The sequence below is a fragment of the Tachysurus vachellii genome, chromosome 6 (genome assembly GCF_030014155.1).
Source record: "Tachysurus vachellii isolate PV-2020 chromosome 6, HZAU_Pvac_v1, whole genome shotgun sequence".
Lineage (NCBI taxonomy): Eukaryota > Metazoa > Chordata > Actinopteri > Siluriformes > Bagridae > Tachysurus > Tachysurus vachellii.
Genome location: NC_083465.1, coordinates 11897254 through 11919803, shown reverse-complemented (window position 1 = coordinate 11919803; position 22550 = coordinate 11897254). Strand labels below are relative to the sequence as shown.

Here is a 22550-nt window from a genome sequence, read left to right as displayed (position 1 = left end):
CAGCAAACTGAAAACACAAGAAGACAACCAGTATGTGGGTTATAAATAGTTTAATATAATTGATTAATCTCATAAATACAACATATAGATTATAAAAAGCATAAGTCACAGGAGAAAACAGGAGTTTCAGTAGCTTTGTGCAAATACAATGCAATAATTTGAAATTTCACACACTTAAGTGAATTTCTTTAACATCTTGGCACTTTTCAAGTACAACCATTTTCACCACAAGTTACGGTATGAACTCCTAACATTGGGTATTCTGAGGTAACGTCAAAGGAATTCATTACTTCTATTCCTTTATCTTCTCTCTAGGATTAAAAAGGTTACTTTGTCCACGGCATGGACGGAATGGGAACATGTCCATCATTGAGCAGGCAATAACATACTGACTATTCCTATTTTAGGCTTGGAATGCTTTACCTAAGGCTTGTTCCCTACCAATCATCTTGAGCAGCAATGTGAATAAATCAGCCCTTAAGTTTCTCTTTTCCTAATAAGCTCCTCTCACCAACTGTAACCTGATTAGCATGAACAAGAAAAATCAAGCCTCTGTCATCTGTGACAGGAAATCCATATATAGTGATTCAGCCAATTTAGTCTAATACCTGAAAACATAAGAAAGGTGTCTTTAACAGAAGCAGTCTCTGATGGCCCATGCTGATTTTAGGAATGAACAGATTTCAAAAAGCGGCTAACAGATGGGAATGAGATGCTTTGGCCAGGAACAAGCCCTCAGCAACTATAGCACTTTTAAGATATTGCTGAATAATATTATTGTTTCTAGTGGAGGCTGAAAGCCAACTGTGATTATATATATTTTTTATTTTAAAAAAAATGTTTCAGTTTAAGGAATGGCCATTTGGGGTAAAGGGGTAAACCCTCCAACCCAGCTAACAAAAAAAAAATTATTCAAACATTTTTTCACATAGAAAAGGTTAATTCATTATTTGATACCAAACTCTGTTTTAGTCCTCTAACCTCAGCTCCACAGTTACAGTGATCAGGGAGGAGCTGGCAGACAGAGTTATAGGGACAGACTGGAGGGCCTCACGGGTCTACAAAAGAAAATTAAAGACCAACCCTATTGCCAAATTTGCATTCATTCATCCAACTATTAAATACGATGTCTTTATAAGAACATCCATTTCATATAATCCAGTCATAGGCTTTATCCTGACACTGATGTGTCTTTTTTTAAAGTTTTGATTTGCTGCCCTCCAGTGCCCTCTTGCCAGCCAGCATCTGACCCTTCACAAATAAGACGCATAACACTCTGCTTATCCTTTCACCAACACTGGTGCTCAACTCTGCCTTGCAATGTGAATGTTCCTCTTGGCCAAGGCACTTCAGTCAGCCTAATAGGAAGCCTCTGAAATAAGTTACAGGAGCAAAACATACCCCTAATTGAATCAGTGTTTTTTGCATTTTAAATTCACAGCCTTATAAAAATACATATTTTCCTCTCTAGGTAATTCAGTTCTCTTTAGATATGCAAAATAGAGTTTTTGTTTCTCTTTGTAGTACCAGTTTGGTGAAAGGCATTTGTGTTATAAATATAAATATACCTCAGTAAGACATATTAACACATGCAGATAGTATGTGCTAAAAATGACTGCTACTCTGAACTACAGATTATAGAAGCCTTATGGAGCCCCATAGCCTCAGGACAGCTGCTCTTTGTGTGTGTGACACTGCTCAGTGAAAAAGCTCTGACTTCACTGTTTACAGCACAGTGGACCCACATCTTCATAATAACCTGTACTTACAGAGTTTATACTAAGACAAGTGTGCTATCTTGAAGCAAACTGTGTTTGATTGCTAAAAAGGTACGAAGTGGTAAGTCACCATGGTGATAGTGGCAAGTGTGCCATATTGTAAATCTCCATAGCAACAGTGACAGTAACACACCTCTCGAGCATATCAATGACCAGAGCAACTGTTATATACTCTTATACTGGATAAGGTGAGAATACACTTGGGCACACAGAGTGCTAACACCTACATAGAATTCCACTACTATACCTTTTATTCTCGCAGCACAGAGAGGAGCAGCAGTGTCTGAATTTCTTTGGAAGTGCATCCCTGCCCCCTTTCACATTTCTTTCTTATAATATACGCTTTTGAAGCACTATACTTTTGGCTTCTTGTTTTATAGATGGCTACTCGTTTTTTATAGATGAAAAGTCAAATATAGGAATGCCTTTTTGAGAATGACACTGCTTTTCCCCTGCTGTGCTTATTTAGCTCGAGTAAACATGCATAGAGGATCGAGACCACAGGTGAAGAGCTAAATCTGCCTGCAAACAAGACATATTAGATTCTCCGCTACAGGCTTTAATAAACACGCATTAACCACAATTTAGCCAAACAAAGTTAATATTCGACTCGCTTCAACCCCCTACACTCGTTACAATAGGCTTGACAAAAAAGCCTTCATCCCACACTGAGTCAAGGTTTCACCTTGTTGCTACACAATTTAATTATCCAGCCCAACCTCCCACTCCACTAAAACTCTACTAACCATCTTGCCCATAATGGATATCCCGTAACCTCCAACCCCCCACCCTGTCTGGTGGATTTTTTTCAGTTTGGTCACTTCAGTCTAATGTCACTGATTGGCTGAGACATGGAATAGATGAGAGATGATCACCACAGCTCCACAGCTGGAGTCTTCACACTGATGGAACATCACATCTGTCTCCCCATCTGCACACCCCTAGATGTGGGCTTCTAAGGCATCTACTATTAGTGCAAGTTTTCCCCTGCTGACAAACTCGATTAGCATTTAGCTATGATCCTTGCACTTACTCTTTGTGTAAAGTGGAACTAGGACTACAGGATCTCCTTAACATATATATTCAGGTTATATACATTATGGTGAAGTTGACTAGAAAGAGAGAACTTTAACTGAAGAATACTTCTGTTATCTGTTATGATTAATATATCACAGGATTACTAAACCTACATACAGAGTTATAGGTATATGTGTGAACTGATTAATACATTAGAGTAGAGAAGCTTGATTTAAAGGCATCAGTGCACAAAGATAGTTAAGATGTGCTTACAAATTGCTGCAATTATAAATAAAGCATAAGGCTTTGATTTCTCCTGTTCACATGCACTTAGTTTCTTTCCATTATATGCTAAATGTTCTGTTTACAGAAGAAAGGTCTTGCAGGATATAGTAGAGCGTGGTAGTGAGATGGGTGAAGATCTCTCATCATCTGCACTGCAGTGGTTTTTCCCTGAATTTATAGTGTGGATTTATGAAGTGGCCAACCCCACCCTTCCCTTAGTGTCTTTGTTATCCCCTTAACATTATGTGGACAGTATAGTGAACAGATTATTTTCGACATCACTGACGCTAGAGTGAAACCCCTTCCAGGGTAAACAGGACAGAGGAAGAACTCTAGTCAAAGAGATCTCTGGGTGCATACAGGTCCAGCTCACTGTTAAAGCATTCAATCTCCTTATTGGCCTCCTGGAGATATTCCTCTACAAACTGGTCCATTACTGAATAAACACTTATAAGGAAGCACAACACAGACCGTGAAAAAACAGTACATATGTGAAAAAAAGGTGCCACAAGGAGTGGTGCTTTCATTAAAGGATACAAGGATGGACGTTCTGCCTCTCTCCAAAGAAACTGACAAACTGATATCCATTGTAGAAGTAACCAGGAGGGAGAGGATCCAAGTGTCTCTTTACCTACAAACAAACAAACAAACAAACAAATAAACAAACAAATAAATAAATAGATAGATAAATAGATAGATAGATAGACAGACAGACAGATAGATAGATAGACAGCTAGATATTATGTGTCTACTCCATCAATTTTGTGTTATGTGCATTGCTCACATGGATATTTCTGATCTCCTGAGGTGTAAGAGTGTTTCTGGTCTTCTTTGCTTTCTTTGGTGCTTTCTGTAAGACAATATGAGTAAGCTGACAACCCCAGACAATTCTGAAGTGATTAGACAGTGACCATTTTTGTTATTGTGGATCTGCACATTATAGATCACCATTATTATTTTTCTTACAAATAGGTATCTCCAGCAGAAAACAACAGAGGGCAAGGAATGCTAAACATTATGGCAGTTCATAATGAATTTTTACCTAAAATCTTTATGCTTTATTATTCTACTGCTTCCTTTATTCTAGATTTTGAGCCTTTTAACTGGCGGTGTGTGCAGAATTCAGGAAACGTCAGCTGATATTTTTATATGCTTATGTAAAGCTGACATTTGGCAATGAAATAAATGTAGTGGAGTACAAAGCCAAAAGTGACTTAATGAGTACCTGTTTAGCACACTGTCTGAGCCAGTCCTTCAGTCCGCTGTGGGTGAGTCCTACCCCATGCATCAGCAGGTAACAAGTTTGTGTTATTTGGGGGCTACACGTTGAGCTCTGATCAAGAGCCATAGACACATTTCCACTGATGGAGTTACAGCTCACCTCCCACAACCTTTCACTATCTATTTGCAAGCATTTATACACACACACACACACACACAAGCACACAATCAGCAAAAAGGGTATAAAAAAACCATTATGCAGACATGACTATCCATTGGCTATGCAGTAATAGGTTTGTTTGTAGCATATTACTGTACATAAAACGTATCCATGTGTAAAATATCTTTCCATGGATAACCACTTTGTGCTGCATTCAAAAGCAAGATTTTGGCTGTCTCATGCATCTATTTTGAGTCATGTATATGAAAGCAGAGCAGTGAGAATTATTAGAAAGCTCTTGTGCTGTTTAAAACAAACAAACAAACAAAAAATAAAAAAAACATCTGGATGGTCCTGTAGACTTATCCACTAGCAGTATCCTTGTTTTCACTAACATTTTGGATTAATTCAATACAGCCCTTGATAATATAATGATCATGATGAAAACCTGTTATGGCTGAAGAATTTTAGTCTATGAGTTTATATGCCTAATACAGTGACATACTTTGATTACAACCATGCTGTAGTTCCTGCACTCGTATCACTTTAAATACATTTCTCAATATGACAATACGAGCTAATATGTCAGTACACAGGCTTAGGATCAAAAAACTGAAAATAATGCATTACAAATCAATTTAATGTGTTTGGCAAACATTGTACAAAATGAAAGCAATACCAGAGAGCACCAAAGAATAAAGAAGTATTTAATACAAAAAAAATGGATGATTCATGGTGTAAACAGAGCATTGCAGATGGCAGAGCCTTGTAACATCTTGCTAAGTGAATAAAAAACGTGCTATACTACTGAGGGTGCTTTTTATGGTGTGAAAACAAACTACTAAATCAACTTGTACTGACCATTCAAAACAGCAATTCAAATCTCTGCATTCTACTCACTCTCTCCATGCAACTACACCAGAGAAAATAATGGACAGACCCTTGCAACAACTGAAAAAAGGAAGTAATACGAAGATGAGTGGAACAGGGCACACTACTTTGAGGATTTAAGGCAAAAGTCCTACCGTCCAGTAGCAGCCCAGAGGGCTCCTGTCTACCACTTCCCAAAGGCAAGTCACACACTTGTTACAAACACTTACATACACACTCAAAACAGAGAAAGCCACAGCAAGACATATCCTGCGGTTGAATAAAGTGAAGAAATTTGAAACACTCTGCATTTAGAATATTATCTATATGCTGAACAAGATATTTTAGTCAGTAAAAAATGTAGAGCATGAACACCCTACCGGAAAAGAGCACTTTCCCACTGATGTGATAGATGTTTCCTGTGAAAGGGCTGCCTCTGAGGGATGACTTTAATCCTGAGATACAGATATGTGTGTGGGGGAAGAGAGAAAGAGAGAAAGAGAAGAGAGATACACCACAGAACACTGTCAGCTTTCAACACTAGACTTGGTATCTCGGTATCTCAACACTGCTAACACACCGCAAGCACCTTCAGATTGCATCATTTTCATTGTATGTTACCAACCTGGATTAAAGAATCACTTTTTTCCCTTCACAAATGCATTTGCAAACACACACACAAACACACACACACATTTACCTTTGCAGCAGTGCAGAAATAAGGATCTTTCTAGAGGACGGTTGAACTGTACAAAGTGTTGGGACATTGCTATAGATCCACAACCAGTAACAAATCTGCCTTCCCACCTACAGCACAACAAAACAAAACACAGAACACTCTTCATATGCTCCATGCATTCACATGGCAAAACACACATACTATTAAAGGTAGAAAGAGATTCACCAGCCAGGGTAGAGCAGATATCTAGCTCTGATCATCTGAGACTGATAAAATCCGCTGTCACCAAGAATCAGCCGCATATCCTCCGTCCTGTAATGCAAATATTAAAAATGTGCAAAAGCTTGAATCTCTAGAGCACCTCATATTAATGCTATATTAATGTCTGAGATAGAACACGAAGATTAATGCTTGCGCTTGCTAACCTGGTCACAGCTCCTCTCTCGGCTAGGATAAATGCTGCATTGGGATTCGCTGAACGGATGAGCTGCTGCATGTATTTCAACAGAGGGTGTTTCTGCTCTGCGGTCAAACCCGTAAACACCACGTTACTCACTACACCTGTAACAGACACACACAAAACACAAACAAACAAGCAAAAAAACCCCAGATATTATTTCATCAATCAAACAAGGACATGCCTATATGTTTACACACACCCACATATGCTAAGATAAACAAAAAATATTCCCACTGTCCTTACCGTGACCACACTGCTCCAGGAGTTTGGGGAAGAGAAGCCTAGGGAAATAAAGCACTTCACTATTGCATAAATTCTTTATGGAGATGAAAGTGGAAAATTATGCTTTAATAAAATTGTTTCTGTATTGAGATATAGCGCAGGCGTGTAAAGGATCTTTTTAATCTTTGTGTATGCAAGTGTGATGGCTGTTCTGCAGATAAATGTAATGACAGGAAACCTTTGGGAAAAAGGTAAAGACCTGTGTTCCATGAAGGATGTTAGTGGGTTGACGCAGGCTGTGACAGCACCCAAAGAGATTCTGCTTTGAACCTGTGGGTCTGGATGACAAATGACAGCTTGAACCACATCCAGCACATCTGTACACCTGCAACACACATATTTATGTAGACATGAAGACACATGTAATACAGAACATCTTATCACACTGAAGCCATAAGGTGCTTTTCAAACATGCAGTATTACTGTTAGAGTCAAACTCTGTTGTGTTTAGCTCCTTACACTACATTAATATCGCAATGAAGCAAAGCGCTTCTATTGCAAGCCGCTGGCTGCTTTGGGGGTGGGCTGCTAAAAAAAAAAAAAAAAAAAAATCAGGTTTAGCTGCCAGGAAAACAGTGCATGCAGAGTTGTAGGCTAGATCTGTGCCCCACAGAAACAAGCTTGCTATATTTAAGAGTTCTGAAAACTTTGTACTTACAAATATACTTAGATCTTGCTAAATGTTTGTCCATGTTTTTATCCTATGTATTTCTTATCCATGCACTTTCACACATTTAACTCAAGGTTTAAACATTTAAACCAATGTAGTTACTTCCCACCTGATTTTAAGGTATACTGGGATATAAACACCATATATACTGGTATATAAACATATACTGTAATCATCATGGCAAAATACTTTTGCAGACTTTTTCTCAAACTGTTTCTGCTATCCTCACTTGTTTCTCACCACTCTCCCTCCCAAATCACACGATTTTCACTTTTCTCAATACAAAATGAATTGGAACCAAGAAGAAAAATGTTTATTGCTGGTCCAATGTAAATTCTGTTAATGATGACTTGTTTAGGCAGAGCAAATGCACCTGAATCCTACCCAAAGAGAAAGAAGTCTAGTCCACTCATAAGCAACAATAGAGTGTGATCTAAAAGTTACAATTTAACCCTGATGTCAGCCAGAATGTGAAGCAAACATTCCATGTTAACTGATGCACGTTGCAAAGTGTCAGAGGACAGACCTGGAGTCCTACAGATGACTTAATTGCAGATTAATGATTTAGCACAAACAGGATTTCCATTATTTCTGTGTGCCTGCAACAATAAGGCCAAATAGATAACAAACCAAATGCATCAATTATACTCCAATTTGGGCGAGATAAACATCACTAAAAGGTAAGAAAGCATTCAAGCTATTCTAGGTTTCATTGTGAATGTGTGTCTACCTGTATGCCAGTAGCTTACCCTGGTGTCATCAGCAGAACTTGTGGTGCTTTAAAATATGTATCACTTGTTTTGGCCACTAGGCTACTCAGGAACCTCTGGAGATGTGGAACACATAGCTCTTTTGAGTCCAGATCAGGGCGGTATACCTCCCACCTATCAACCAAACATTCAATATAAAAATGTGGCCATAACTGCCCAATATAATGTTGGTTTAAAGACTCTTTTGAGCTTACCTGCCACATTCCTGATTCACATCCACCAAAAAATCACACAAACTTTCTTTATAGCTGCCTGGTAAGCCTGTTATGATTGAAAGGGCCACCTAAAGGCACGCGCACACACACACACACACACACACACACACACACACACACACAAAGTTATCTTTACTCACAATAGTAGCAATTGCACTTGACAATATGCTTTTTTCTGAGAGTTCAAGCATGAATTGAAACGACTAACTCTACCATCACTCATTGTAAAATCTAACTGATTCTATTTCAATCATATAATTTGAGCACCATTTCCTTGTTAAATATGTAATAGTTTTTTTTAACACTTTAAATTATTTATAACTTTTAACAACTTTTTTATAAGCTCTGAATTTAATTTACTAACCTTTTTCTCTGACTCAGGAACAGCTGATTTGGGGTGTGTGCTTGAGAATAGGGCTGCTAGGTGTTCACTGTACACAGACTCCTCACCGATGCTACTACTGATAGCAAAGTGCTTCAGAAACCTGAGGATGTTAACACAGCAGTAAATTAAAACAAACCCATCATGGAAGCACTATATCCTGGAACTGATCATTGAATGAAAATGCTACTACCGGTCCATATCTGGCAGGTCTGAATAAGCGGTCTTCAGGGTTGCTTTGGTATTTACTGCAGAAGAACCATGTGCCTCTTGAAGCTTCAGCAATCTGGAGTACCTGTCCGGGTCAGCAGGATTAAACACAGACACAGAAAGAGGTGTTAAGCCTGATGTTTAGAAAAATAAGAAAAAATGAAATATAAACGTTACCTACTGTTGTAAAACACAACTAATACTTTACTACAATGACTAACTCACATGCTCATCTGGTCCGGACCCAGCTGGTCTTGGGAAACATGCTGCACATGGAGTTTGGAATCAGGCTTATTCCAAAACTGCAGAACCTGAGAAAAAAACCCAGAGATTTATATACAAAATATAAATACTGAAATGGTTTAGCTAGGTTTCTACATAGAGGGATGATAATACCTGTGAGTAAAACTCTTTGTAACCCTTGGTTTTGGGCATCAGAGCGATGGCTATACAGCAATCAGCACTGTGTAGAGGAAAAGGAAGGTGTGGAAGCACAGAGGTCTCGTACTCAATAAACAGCATGGTAGCAACGGAGAAAGAGTCCTGCAAAATATTCACACAGCATTTTAAGTGACACATTGTACCTGAGCTGGCAGATGTTGTTCATCTGACCTGCAGTTTGTCTAATTTGAATAGTGTTACACTGGTGTTTGCCATGTTCTATTACATAAAAAGTACATAAAATGTATGGGAAGCAGCTTTAAGGAGGAAATAATATAGTTCTTCATAATATCATGTATTAACCCTAAGCTCATTTTTAATCTCCTAACCAAATTAAGCTGCAGCTTCATAGATAAAAACAAGTAAGATGGAGGTAGAGTGCTAGCAGTTGATGGTGAAGATATATCAGAAGCTTTAGCACAGGTTTCAAATGCTGTAATATAATGCTTCTTGTGGCAGTGTTTTTTTCTAGGCGAATCAACACATAATACCAATTTACAGAACACTGATTTATGTTTAAAGTAGATACTAACCCCATCATAAACTTTGATGCTTCTGATGTGATTCTTAGAGAGAACGATGATGCCATAATGTGGATGGACAATCAATAAACCCTCGGAAAAAAAACCCAACTTCACTGGAACACAAAATTCCATATGTAAGAGACTAATCAAATATGTATCTTATTTAATAAGCACCCTACATATGTGATAGTGACAATAACTCATACCTTCTTCAGGTGTAGAAAGCAAACTGTTAGAGAACACTTGTGCTGAGTGTTTTGTTGTTAGAGGAACCCCTAAACATGTCCCATTCTCCTCCTGTTATCACACACATACAATAGGAGGGAAAATAAATTAGAATACATAGATTAAGCGCACTGAGTGATACTCATCTCCCTGAAATAAGCAGTGAAATATTTTTCACCTTTAACAACTTCAGAGCTTGCTCAGACAATCTCACATCAGCGTCGTCCACCTACAGTCGAAAGAAAAAAGAAATATTATTACGTTAAAATGTATTGAAAAAATTGAATTATCGAGACAATCCATCTGTCAGCACATAAATAAAGATATAACAGACACTGTATAGAGAAAAGAAAACACTGTACCATCCAGGAAATATAGCGAGGGACTGAAGAGGTAAGCAGAGTAAAACAGCTGTTTGACGCAAGTGCTCCATCTACAGGACAAGACACACATACACTTTAATGTCTCATCAGATAGAAAGCCAAATATATTTTAAACTAAGCTCTTTTTCACATTTTGCTTTGTTTGAGATTTGTGCATGAATATATACGGACATTATTACCATAATGAATGGGGTTGTTTGTGGTTTAATTTAATGGTTGTGAAACGGATGTCATTTTATGTAATCTGTCATATTTCACTTAGTCTAATATCAAGAGGGCCAAAAGAAAAAAATAGGATAGGCTAAATAAACATTAACAAATCATCTTAAAGATATCAACTTATCAACATTTATCTGATCTCACTGGACAAACAGGTAAGCACTATGGCACTGCATACCACCTGGATAATACCATCCCTATAATAAGAGTACAGAGAGACTGGTAATAATTGAGGGACGAATGACTGCAGCCAATGCAGAAATGCCCTTGAAGAAAACCTGCTCCAGAGTGCACGCAAACTCAGGCAGGATCAACAGTTCACCTTTTAACACAACAATGACCTTAGGCATACAGCCAAAACAACACTGAAGGCAAGTCTCCGAATGTCCTTGAGTGGTCCAGGCAAAGCCTTAAACTTAAAGACTTAAACCTCATTGAACATCTGTGAAGAGACCTGAAGATGGCAGTTCACAGATGCTCACATCCAATCTGATGGAGCATTTTATTTTTTTTTTTTTAATTTAACCTTTTAACCTATTTTACCAGGAAAAAAGCACACTGAGATAAAAAAATCTATTTTGTAAGGGAGTCCTGGACAAAACAGGCAGCAGCATAGTTTAAATGATTTTAACAGACAGCATACATACATACAACCATCATATAAGTAAAATCAAATTACAATAAAATAAAATGTACAATGGAAGGATATTAATAGCAGTAATTAATCAGACAAAGCATCTGCAGCTAGATGTTTGTCTCAGAGTCATTAAAAATCACTTTAAAGCATATAATGAGATCAGCTCTTTATGTTTCACCTAACTTTGCAAGTTACAGTATTACAGGCAGGGGAAGTGGCATATTTAAACACCTTTTATCTTACTTCATCTTGCACCAATGGAACAGAGATCAAGAAGAGTTTCTGGGCAAAGGCTGTAGATATGTTTTTATTTTTGTTTACAGATGTAGTTCTGAAGATATGACAGAAGCAAACCGGGAGAGATTTGTAAATGAGAACATGCCATTGTTTTAGTCTGTGGGTGAACAAGGCAGAAAACCCAAGTTTTCAATCATAAATGAAATAAATATAAGTCATTTTACTCATTTGCATTGGTGTGAAAACCATAAACTAGTTCATTTGAAAAAGAAATGGTTACAGTGCCTATTATGAAAAATGACTTATCATTAGCACAATAGAGATCATTATTCTATTTCGCCCTCTAGAAGACACATTTTCCCATATCAAATGGTTCACAGGATGGCTTCAACTTAAAGCACAGACTCAAAAATTCTTTTCCTGGACCAGATTAGAGCCTTTATAAGAATGGTCTGGGCCTGTGAGCTGTACATATCTCACCCCTGGTATAACTGTCAGATTAAATAAAACATTATTTCTTCTAAGACAAAACAAAGCTCACTCTCAAAGTCAGCTATGTATGGAGGCCACTTATGATGGTTTAATATAGTAATAAATGCGATATGTGTTTGTAATAGTAAGTAACTATTACAGAGGTTTTCCATGGATCAACAAAAATACCTACAATTCTGGAAAAGCTGCATTATGTCAAGTGAAGCTATAAATAATAATGATTGACAGTATCAACACCATCATGCATGCAACATGTTGCTCCACTGCGTTTCTAATGTAATGCTTTTGAAGAATTGTTTAGGCAGATGCTCCAGCTGAAACATGTAAATACTTGGCATAAAAACAAAAATCTCACCCCCTTGCTGAATGTAGATGCTAGACTCCAGGAAGGATTCAGAGAAGACTACAGATCCCAGATCCCCTCCCCCCTGCTGGAGATCTGGAATATCATACACCGCCATGGAGGCCTGAGGAGAGTCAGAGAACACTCCATTATTCTCTATACTATGGCAGGAAGGAACAGTCACAGCAGAATGTTTGAGTCAGCTTGTTAGGCATTTGACAAACAGCTTACAGTTTTGACCAGAAAGCGACTGTGCTCATCACTGAGAGGTATAACCCTAGAAAGGAGGAAGACAATGTGTAATGTGATCAGGTTGTGAAAGAAACTATATATATATGTGTGTGTGTATGTGTGTGTGTGTGCGTGTGTGTGTGCATGTGAAAACCTACCTGCCTACATTGTTCACAGCTTCAATGGTAAATACTGCCTTAGACCTGAATTACCACAAAAAGCAACAATAAGTGCAGTGCCATTAACAGTATGTCCTAAGGATTAAACATCATATATAACTAACCAATGCATAACATAAGCTTCATGTATTGCACAATATATGGCCAAAATGTCATCACCTCGTGTGGTCCGTCCCCAAACCATTGCCTCAAAGTTAGAAGCACACAATTGCATAGGATATCTCTGTATGCTAAAGCGTGACAACTTTCATCAACTAAGAAAATAAGCCCAAATCAATGACAATGATCCTGTGCCCAATGAGGACCTTGAACACAGGGTTTATATAAAATGTATGTAAAAGTAAGACAGAATGAGAGACCTGAGAGCACTCTTGTACTGAAGCATCCCAAAGGTTTCCAAAGCCAGATGAAATGTTTGCTCTGCAACATCCTTTGCCTAGTAAATGAACAATGCTGCATCAGTTTTGGTTTACAGCAGAAATAGCTTTAAATGAGCAAATTAACTGACTACACATCCGGGTCTGCTTTGCTGCTATGAACCATGCAGTGTTATCATCTTGTCTAAATGATTTCTCTATTTTCTGAAATGAATCTGTAAGTGCAGATGATGGTACTTAAAATTATAACCCTACCTTGCAAGCGCTGGAGTTGATTGAGAAGCATTTTATTCCTGCCAGCACTGACTGAACAGCAGCTGTGTAGATCTGTGTAAGCAGCCTGCAAAAGAGCAAATCCACTTCTTACTCAACTGGAGGCAGCTTATAACATTGTCCAACATTGTCTGAGCACTTACATCACTGATGACTTCTGTGGGGTGCTGTTATCATTTCCTGCATGACAAAAATGTAGAAAATAGATTGGAAAATGTTACTCAGAACAAAGTCATTATAAGAAGCTTTATTGATTAGACAAACCTACCTAGGTATGGGACATGAGTGCTGCCAAAGAAATATGTTCTTGCACACGTCAATGGGCCTTTAGGAGCCACACACTGAAGCAGCTGAAAACAGAAAGACAGTAAAATGCTATTTCTGTCACATGCTCCTACACAGTGATTGGTTATTATCGTCATATTTGTTGGTATTCTATTACCATGTGTTTCGCAGCACTCCCACTAGGCCCAGTGTTGCGGACCTGGTGGCCCTCAGAGGGGAAGGTGAAGCAATAGTTTTCCAGGTCATCTTTGGAGGAGTGACTCCCAAACAGTACATATGGTTGCCTGCTTTTACTTTAAACACGCAAAGGAAAGTATTTTTCACATATTTCTATATAAAATTAAAAAAAATAAACCTATATATCTATGAAGATATATAAAGGCCTAGACAAAGAAGTATCAGGTACCTTTTATCCGTGATATTACTTGAAATGAGACCATGGGAGTAATAGGTCCTGAATGACTTCATTAAAGAAAGAAAAGAAAGAAAATATGTAAAAGACAAACATGTAAATGTAAACAAGACAAGTGAAACCCGAAACAATGAAATATTACCCGACTAGCGTTTGTTTTCACTCTGACACACATTTGTAATCTTTTGCTTTATCTTATTAATTATTTATGTCTTTTAATAATCCTACCAATCACATTTTCTAGACAATCTTCTGGGAGTTGTTTTTTAGTAATGATTACAACTTAAAAAATGTTCAAAAACTGAACAGAGTATTTGTACCTCTGCAGTCTGAGCCTCTGACATCTCCTGCATAGACAGTGGGCTCTCTGTGTTCACAATGTTAAACAAGCAGCTCCACTGCTTCTCAAACAACAGCAAATCCTGCAATGGAACAATAAACTCACATCACCTATGTGTATTTGTTTAAATTGTTTAATTAGTTAATGATATGTTTGTACCTCACTGAGCAGATAGTCCAAAGACACTGGGTCTAGTCTTCCGTAAATCTCCCAAAGACACTCGCTCATATCAGTCAGCTAGAAATATATTACACATAGGACACATAGGTAAACATGCCATAGGATTGCTACGGCTAAGTGATGCAGCAATGCCCTACAGTACCTTGTATTTCATGGTGAAAAACCCACCAGCTCCTATTCCTTCCAGGGCAAATGCTTGAATAATGGGCCACTTCTCTAACATGAACATATCAAACTTCTGCACATGACCTACAGACAACATTAAAATTTGAGTCAGCAGCAGCAATAGTATAATAATTGATTTCCATGTGTAAATGTAACAAGCAAGTGTCTTACTTTGAGAGCTGTAGGGTATTCCGATGTAACTGCAGTCATCAACCATGGACACAAAACTGGAGATTTTAAACTCTTCTGCGGCTTCCTCATCCTCATACTGAGTGTTGGAGAGAATGACAGAAATAAATCCTTTATAAATAGCATAATTAAATATGCTGATAAAGATAAAGATGTAGACAGATAAATAGACTATTTTATATAGTAATCTGTTTTATCCTTCTCTCCCTTTCTGTCTCTCCCTCCGGCTATGCATCCTAGATATCATCCTAGATTCCTGAGATATCATTGATCATGACCACTTTTGCTCACTAGACTTGCCTGATCCAATCTGATGCATGTCCTGTGTGTATATATATATATATATATATATATATATATATATATATATATATATATATATATATATATATATATATATATACACGTATATATATATATATACGTGTATATATATATATATATATATATATATATATATATATATATATATATATATATATATATATATTTGTAAATCTTTGTGACAATGTCAATTGTTAAAAATGCTACTAAAACATACTGAATAATACAAATACATTTACTTGTGTTTTGTCTTGAAACAAAAGGATCACAGCTGTAAAAAAGTACATTTCTTGACCTATTAAATTACTAAACCATAAGAAGTGGTTAAATGCTAGGTCTGAAAATTCTTCATTAACTCAATCACAGTTCCTGGATACAGATCATTATACTGAATGAACACTGAATGAAGAGCAAAGCCTTAAACAGTGCAAGGCATGCAATACTAACATGGTGTCTCAGTAACATAGCAACCGACATGCCATTGCACAAGCAAACACCTTGAACTTAGCAATAGAAATGTCTTTAAATAAATTATATTGAGCTATTCTGCCAAATAGTTCAAATGGGATGTACATGGTCTATGTAGATAGGAATGACATACCAAGTGTATGGATTGCTTATATAGAACGTATGATTCAGTGTCAGTTGTGCCTTATGTTTGTAATGTGTAGTGTAGCTGATCACCTCTGCTTCAGTCATGCAGTGAAGGTGTAGATTCCTCCAGTGGGAAATGTAAGGAAGCAAGTAGCTATAATTCACAGGGTTACAATACAGGTGCACACACTCTGCCTTTATGAGAAGGATCACATCTGGAGACAAGCACACAGAGACTAAATATTTTGTGTAACTTCTGTTGGAGGATCACAGATATGTTCGATTTTATATATTAAACATATTCTAGTTATTGTCTTAAAGTTGAGTAAACTGGACAAGTAATCATCGCTTTAGCACACTCAAGCAAAAACACATGTAGGCAACATCTTTGTGTGCTGCATTACTTTTCTTGTTTACATTCTGAAATGTTTTGGACAAAAGCCACAAGCAACAACTTTCACATCCCTTAAGAAAACAATAAAGCAAATAGGGTCATACCATCCAGCACCTCCTCAGGAAACTCCTCACAGAGCTGCTTCTGGTTGTGTTGATAAAGACCAAAGAAAAGGTAGCTGGCCAACTCACTACAGCCCTCATTATAACGGCTGTCGATACCTGAAAAAGCCACGGATGCACATAGCGACAGAATTCATTTTGAAATAAGATTATGGCAACATTTGTTTACTATCTACTTTATTTGGAACACCTGTACATTCATGCAGTTACCTAATAAACCAATCGAGTGGTAGAAGCACAATGAAAAAAATGTCATATGTGTGACTTTAACCATTGCATGTTTCCTGGTGTCAAATGGGCTGGCCTGAGGATTTTAGAAATTTCATGGGATTTTCACACACAACAATCTCTACAGTTTACACAGAATGGTGAGAAATACAAAAAAAACACAAACGCTAAAACACTGTGCTGATAACAGAAACAAGAGGTCTATAGCAACTATAATTACTGTAATATACTATCAAAGCAGCATCTGGCACCAGCAATTATACCATGGTTTAAATCACCATGTCTGAAACTCTTGACCTGTACCTGGGTGATTTTATTTGCTGATTGACTGATTGGATAACTGTATAAATGTGAACGTAAAGGTGTTCCTATTAAAGTGGACTGAGAGAGTATATGGAACATGTGATTTGCTTGTTTAATATGAATATGCACTAGCAGCATATGAAATATAAAAGAATATAATAGCAACATATAAAAGAATTTAGCAAATATCAATCTGTGGTGTACTGTGCATAATCTACTAATCACAATCGCAAAACCAAGAATCAGTGCAATTCAGTTCCTCTTCATTTCAAGTGAGTATTCTCCTCACTGCCACCACAGAGGGCTGTGGATTGGGTACAGTGTATTAAGAGAGTAATAAGTAACAGGGAATCGGTGCTCTGATGAACTTACCCAGTGAACAGAGGATGCCATCTGGAACGGTTTCACCACCAGCCTTGAGGAGAGCCTGAACTTGACGCAAGCGTGAACAGCTGCAAACACAGCACAGCTGTACAGATCTACCCTTTTCCTTAACAATATTCACATCATGATCACAAATCACATAATTGTAGATGCCTATATTTCTGTCATTTTTTTTAAGCAAGGTTAAGGCTTAGGGGCAGTGAGAGCAGTTATAACTAATAACAATTCTAATAAAAATCCAACCAATCACACTTGAACATAACATTAATGAGCAGGGTCCTCTGCACCATTTTAGAATCAATTCTAATAAAATCATGGTATCAGTAACAGGGAAAATGAGCATTTATACAGTTGAGGCCAAAATTATTAGCCCCCTTATGAAATTAGACAAAACTCTTGATTTCTCCATGGAAATGACCATTAACAACAAGTGTTTTATAGTGTGTTTGTTTCCAAAATAACAAAGACAAAATCTCCACTAAGTTTGATTAGGATATTTAATTGAAATAGTGAGTTGAAACAAGAAAGGGCAAAAATGAAACGTCCAAAATTATTAGCCCCCGGTCATTAATAGTCAATAGTGAACCCTTTCTGAGCCACAACTGACAACAACCTCTTAGAGTAGTTCTTTACTAGGTTGGCACAGGTTTCCTGAGGGATTTTAGCCCATTCTTCCATTGCAAATTGCTCCAGCTGGTCCAAATTACGTGGTTTCCGAGCATGGACATTCACTTTGAGCACTCGCCACAGATTCTCAATAGGATTGAGGTCTGGGCTCTGTGCGGGCCACTCCAGGACCTTTGTTTTGGTATCCTTCAGGAACTGTTGGACCAATTTCGATGTATGCTTTGGGTCATTGTCTTGTTGGAAGACCCAGCGACGACCTAAGGCTAGACTACGAGCAGATTTCTGCATATTATCCCTCAAAATGTCAACATAATTTTCTTTTTTCATGATGCCATGCACCCGAACAAGGCTCCCTGTGCCTGAAGCTGCAAAACAGCCCCACAGCATGATGCTCCCACCACCATGTTTAACTGTGGGAACTGTGTTCTTAGGGTTGAAGGCCTCACCCTTTCTTCGCCAAACATAAGCAACATCCATGTGCCCAAACAGTTCCAGTTTAGTCTCATCAGACCAAAGCACAGACTCCCAAAACTCATCTTTACCTTTCAAATGTTCACGGGCAAACCTCAGTCTAGCTGTGATGTGCCGCTGTTTGAGTAAAGGGGTTCTTCTGGGACGATGGCCCTGAAGCCCACCACGATGAAGAGCCCTCACAACTGTGTTCCTTGAAACATCAACTCCAGAAGAGGCCAGGTCAGCAACAATCATCTTGGCAGATGTCTGGGGCATCTTGCTGATATCTCTGACTATTTTCCTCTCCAGGGTTCTTGAAATCTTGCGCTTACGACCACGCCCAGGTTTGTTTCTTACAGAATTTGTCTCCTTGTACTTGGCAATGATGCAACGTACGGCGGTTCTAGACACTGTGAAAAGCTTGGAAATGGCAGTATAGCCTTCCCCCTTATCATGAGCCTCCACTATCTTCTTTCTGAGCTCAAGACTGATTTCCTTTGTCTTTGGCATGGTGAGTAAAAGTAGTCTCTCCCAATAATGTGTTCAAGTGCCCTGTTCCTTGGAGTCCTTTAATGCTGATTGAATGCCCAGGTGTTGTTAGGAAGCCAATTGACTGCACAGGTGTGGTTTGAAAGCTGATTGATTAATTAGGTGTGTTTTGAAAGCTGATTGATTAATTGGGTGTGTTTTGAAAGCAAATATTCACAAGGGGCTAATATTTTTGACCACCCCATTTTCACTATATTTGATTATAAAGCAAGCCTAAAAATGTATTTTATATTCCAAAATGTACCAAAAGCTACTAAATAGCACTGGCGAATGTTTGATTATATCAAGTTTTATCAATGCTGCAAACATTGGAAAGATCTTTAGGAAAATGTTCCAAAATTCCTGGGGGGCTAATAATTTTGGCCTCAACTGTATTTAGTATTTTTATATTTATATGCATAATTTAACTATCCTGTTTGATGTAACATTTGCATACTGTCTATATCCTGAACAGGATTATTTTAAAAAAATATACAAATGATCAGAATTATTAAAACAAATTCTTTAATGATTTAAATATTTTTACATTTTAATTTCCCTTTGAGCCTGTTGAATTGTGTGCAATGGGTGTGCAAGAAAAAAAAAGAAATAAAATGAGATAGTGTGCCTTGCAATCTACAGGATCAAGTTTTTTCTTCTGAATAATATCTAAAACGACTTTAATTTTCACTCTACAAATAAGCAGAGAAATTATTATTAAATCATCATTATTATAACTATAATTATTATTATTATGTAATCACATGTCATGGCACAGCAAAAAAAAAAAACATTTTTGCGAGATCAGCCGAATTTAATAGACATTTAATAGACATTTTGTATTCTAAGAAACAAACAAACAAACAAAAGGCAGAAAAACAAATTGCTTAATTTACAGAGATTGAACCATTAATAAAAGAGAAAACTACTAAACTCGGTGTTGACTGTAATGATTTTCAATACATTTGAGATTACACAAGTAAATAGATGTTGTTTATTGTTTTCTACTGATTACATTTTCCTGCATTGTTACAGGATTGTTTTTGTTTTGTTTGTTTTTTACAGGCTTTCTGGCCCATTCAACAATCGCATAATGCAGTATATAGCAATTCAGTATATGGCGGGGCCATAAAAAAGGAAATGTTTTGTTTATTTTAATTAGTAAATCATCATTAGTAGAGCATTATAGGTTAGACTTTAATGGTCATGCTAACTGATCTGGCTTTAATGCATCTGAAAACCATGGCCTTGGATAGTCTCTGTTGTACATTAATCAGACAAATACATATTCTATGTAACAAATGTTATTATTACCAATCTGGTGTATGACTGAAGACAAACAATTGTATACAAACATTAACTAGCTAGCTAGCGATAGCATACGGCCCAACTACATCACCACAACAACCGTCACCTCCTTTCAAACACAAAATACGTCCCTTCAAGTAAAAAGATATACACTTGAATACAAAGCGAAATTTGCAATTACCTTACAGGCGAACAGACCACAGAAGACTTTCCTGTCGTTTTATTTAAGCCGGACATATTGGCGATATTTATATTAGAAAGTCAGGCTCGACATTAAAATTGCCGTTACTTTCTTCAGCTCGCGCACATCTCCATAGTCAATAGCCTCAGCTGGAGAACAGCAACACAGGCGAACGAGGATAGCAACCGACTGTACCATTTCTGTAAGGAGGGTACTCTGGTTGTCAATTAATACAATAAACATTTCTCTACATGGGTGTTATGAGCATTCTTAAGGCAATTCTGGTAGATAATATTAAAACGCATAATTCTAAATACGATTTGAATTCGAATGCATTGAAAGATAAAAAAAAATACAGAATTTGGCTTCACGTATTCCCCTACCTTGAAGTATGAGTCCCACATGCCTTGTTACAATGGCTAACGCAATCCTAGAGCAACGCCTCTGACCTCAACTGTATGTAACGTGAGCTGAGGGTTTTCTTGCTAGACTGGAGCGTCAAAGGGTTAATAAATAAGTGGGTTAATGCATGACAGTAGTGACTATTACATGGTAACTGATTTATATAACTGATGTGTAAGTGTTCACGTTTCACGGCTCAGACGTGTTTAGTTTGCCACATACTTAAGACTTATATAACTAAAAATGTAGAAAAATTCATTTAATTTAAAAAACCCAAAACAATATGAATATGTTTACACAAACCAGAAATGCTTGTACGTACACTGCATTATAGTTTGTGTACACTGCATTATGGTTTGTGTAAACATATACTGAGATTTTAAATAATCATAAAACAGGAACAAGAACTTCCTAAAAGAGCTTTATGTAGTTAAAGATAAAGCTTTGCACTTGAACTTCCTGTAACACACTGCCAACACACACACACACACACAGACACTCAAACTAGAGGTCTTCTCGGGTCTAAAAAAATGTACCCGACCCCAAGTGACCCGAATCACTTTTTACCCGAACCCGACGTGCATAATATATTATTTTTTTTAAGAAAGTCCCGACAAACCCGAAAAAATTAGACCCGAGTCCGACCCGACCCGTTGGCAATTTTTTTTTACCCAACTGGACCCGAATGTTGCATAACTCTACACTAAAGTAACCGCTACAGCGGTCTTGGCAAACAGAGGAGAGGTTGGAAAAGGTCGAGTCGATGCACACACGCGAGATACAGTAGTTCGGGTCTTCTCAGGTCCGTTCGGTAAAAACACATTCATTTTAAATTACCCGAGACCCGATACCGCTATTATTATACCCGACCGGTGTCCGAGACACACGTGAAACTTTTTGACCCGAACCCGCTCGGGTCTCTTTTTGGACCTTGGGTTTTCGGATCTAAGTGGGCCCGTGAAGACCTCTAACTCAAACACACACACACACACACTTAAACACACACAAACACACACAAACACTCACACACAGAACGCATTGCCAACACACATACACACATACAACACACTGCCAACACACACACACACACAAAACACACTGCCAACATACACACACAAAATGTAGCCCTAAAGATTTCCTATGTATGTGAAAAACAGGAGAGACATCTATAATTCAAATAATTATTGTTTCACGAAATGAGAAACTATTTTCTCATGTAGGTCTCGTCTTTCTCAAGCCACTTATTATTATTTCTTATTTCTTAATCACTGATTAGTAAAAGTATCTTGCCTAGGGTTAGATTATCTCACCTTATCTTTGACCATTCACTCATCTCCACTAACCACGCTATCACAGTTAGGGTCATGGCAGATCCAGAGACTTATCCCAGCTATACTGGGCATGAGGTAGAAATACACCCTGGATGGTCTGTCACAGGGCACTAGATGCAAATTCAGTGCATTAAACGTCACCTCTAAACAATTTGCATGGAAGAATTAAGACTGGCATAATTTACTTTATCTGAATATGAAAACCTCTGAGGTTGGTCACTCCTACAAGTAAGCACATTA

The 22550-nt window shown here is 37.6% G+C and overlaps 1 protein-coding gene across 1 annotated transcript; it reads right to left on the bottom strand.

Moving 5' to 3' along the window:
- Window positions 1–39: 39 nt before the first annotated feature.
- dnaaf9 (dynein axonemal assembly factor 9) lies at window positions 40–22463 on the bottom strand. Its single transcript, XM_060872244.1, has 38 exons — window positions 20961–22463; window positions 20578–20777; window positions 17469–17548; window positions 16548–16664; window positions 16140–16264; window positions 15114–15210; window positions 14920–15026; window positions 14757–14834; window positions 14578–14679; window positions 14252–14307; window positions 14003–14138; window positions 13829–13910; window positions 13704–13740; window positions 13543–13627; window positions 13270–13346; window positions 12890–12934; window positions 12732–12777; window positions 12513–12624; window positions 10552–10622; window positions 10368–10418; window positions 10171–10261; window positions 9974–10077; window positions 9396–9542; window positions 9225–9310; window positions 8983–9084; window positions 8772–8892; window positions 8387–8475; window positions 8172–8306; window positions 6952–7077; window positions 6714–6751; window positions 6436–6571; window positions 6236–6322; window positions 6032–6138; window positions 5712–5786; window positions 4306–4481; window positions 3865–3930; window positions 3618–3711; window positions 40–3516 (listed from the first exon to the last, which is right to left on the bottom strand). Exons 2-38 carry the CDS (start codon window positions 20631–20633, stop codon window positions 3413–3415), a joined length of 3444 nt encoding a protein of 1147 aa, XP_060728227.1. The 5' UTR covers window positions 20634–20777; window positions 20961–22463; the 3' UTR covers window positions 40–3412.
- Between the last annotated feature and the right edge of the window lie 87 nt (window positions 22464–22550).

Coding starts and splice junctions, on each gene's coding strand:
- dnaaf9 (XM_060872244.1), bottom strand. CDS start 20,633: ATGTCCGGCTTAAATAAAACGACAGGAAAGTCTTCTGTGGTCTGTTCG. Junction 16,665..17,468: donor TGGCATCCTCTGTTCACTGG/GTAAGTTCATCA, acceptor TGGCTTTTTCAG/GTATCGACAGCCGTTATAAT. Junction 15,211..16,139: donor ACTGCATGACTGAAGCAGAG/GTGATCAGCTAC, acceptor TCCAACACTCAG/TATGAGGATGAGGAAGCCGC.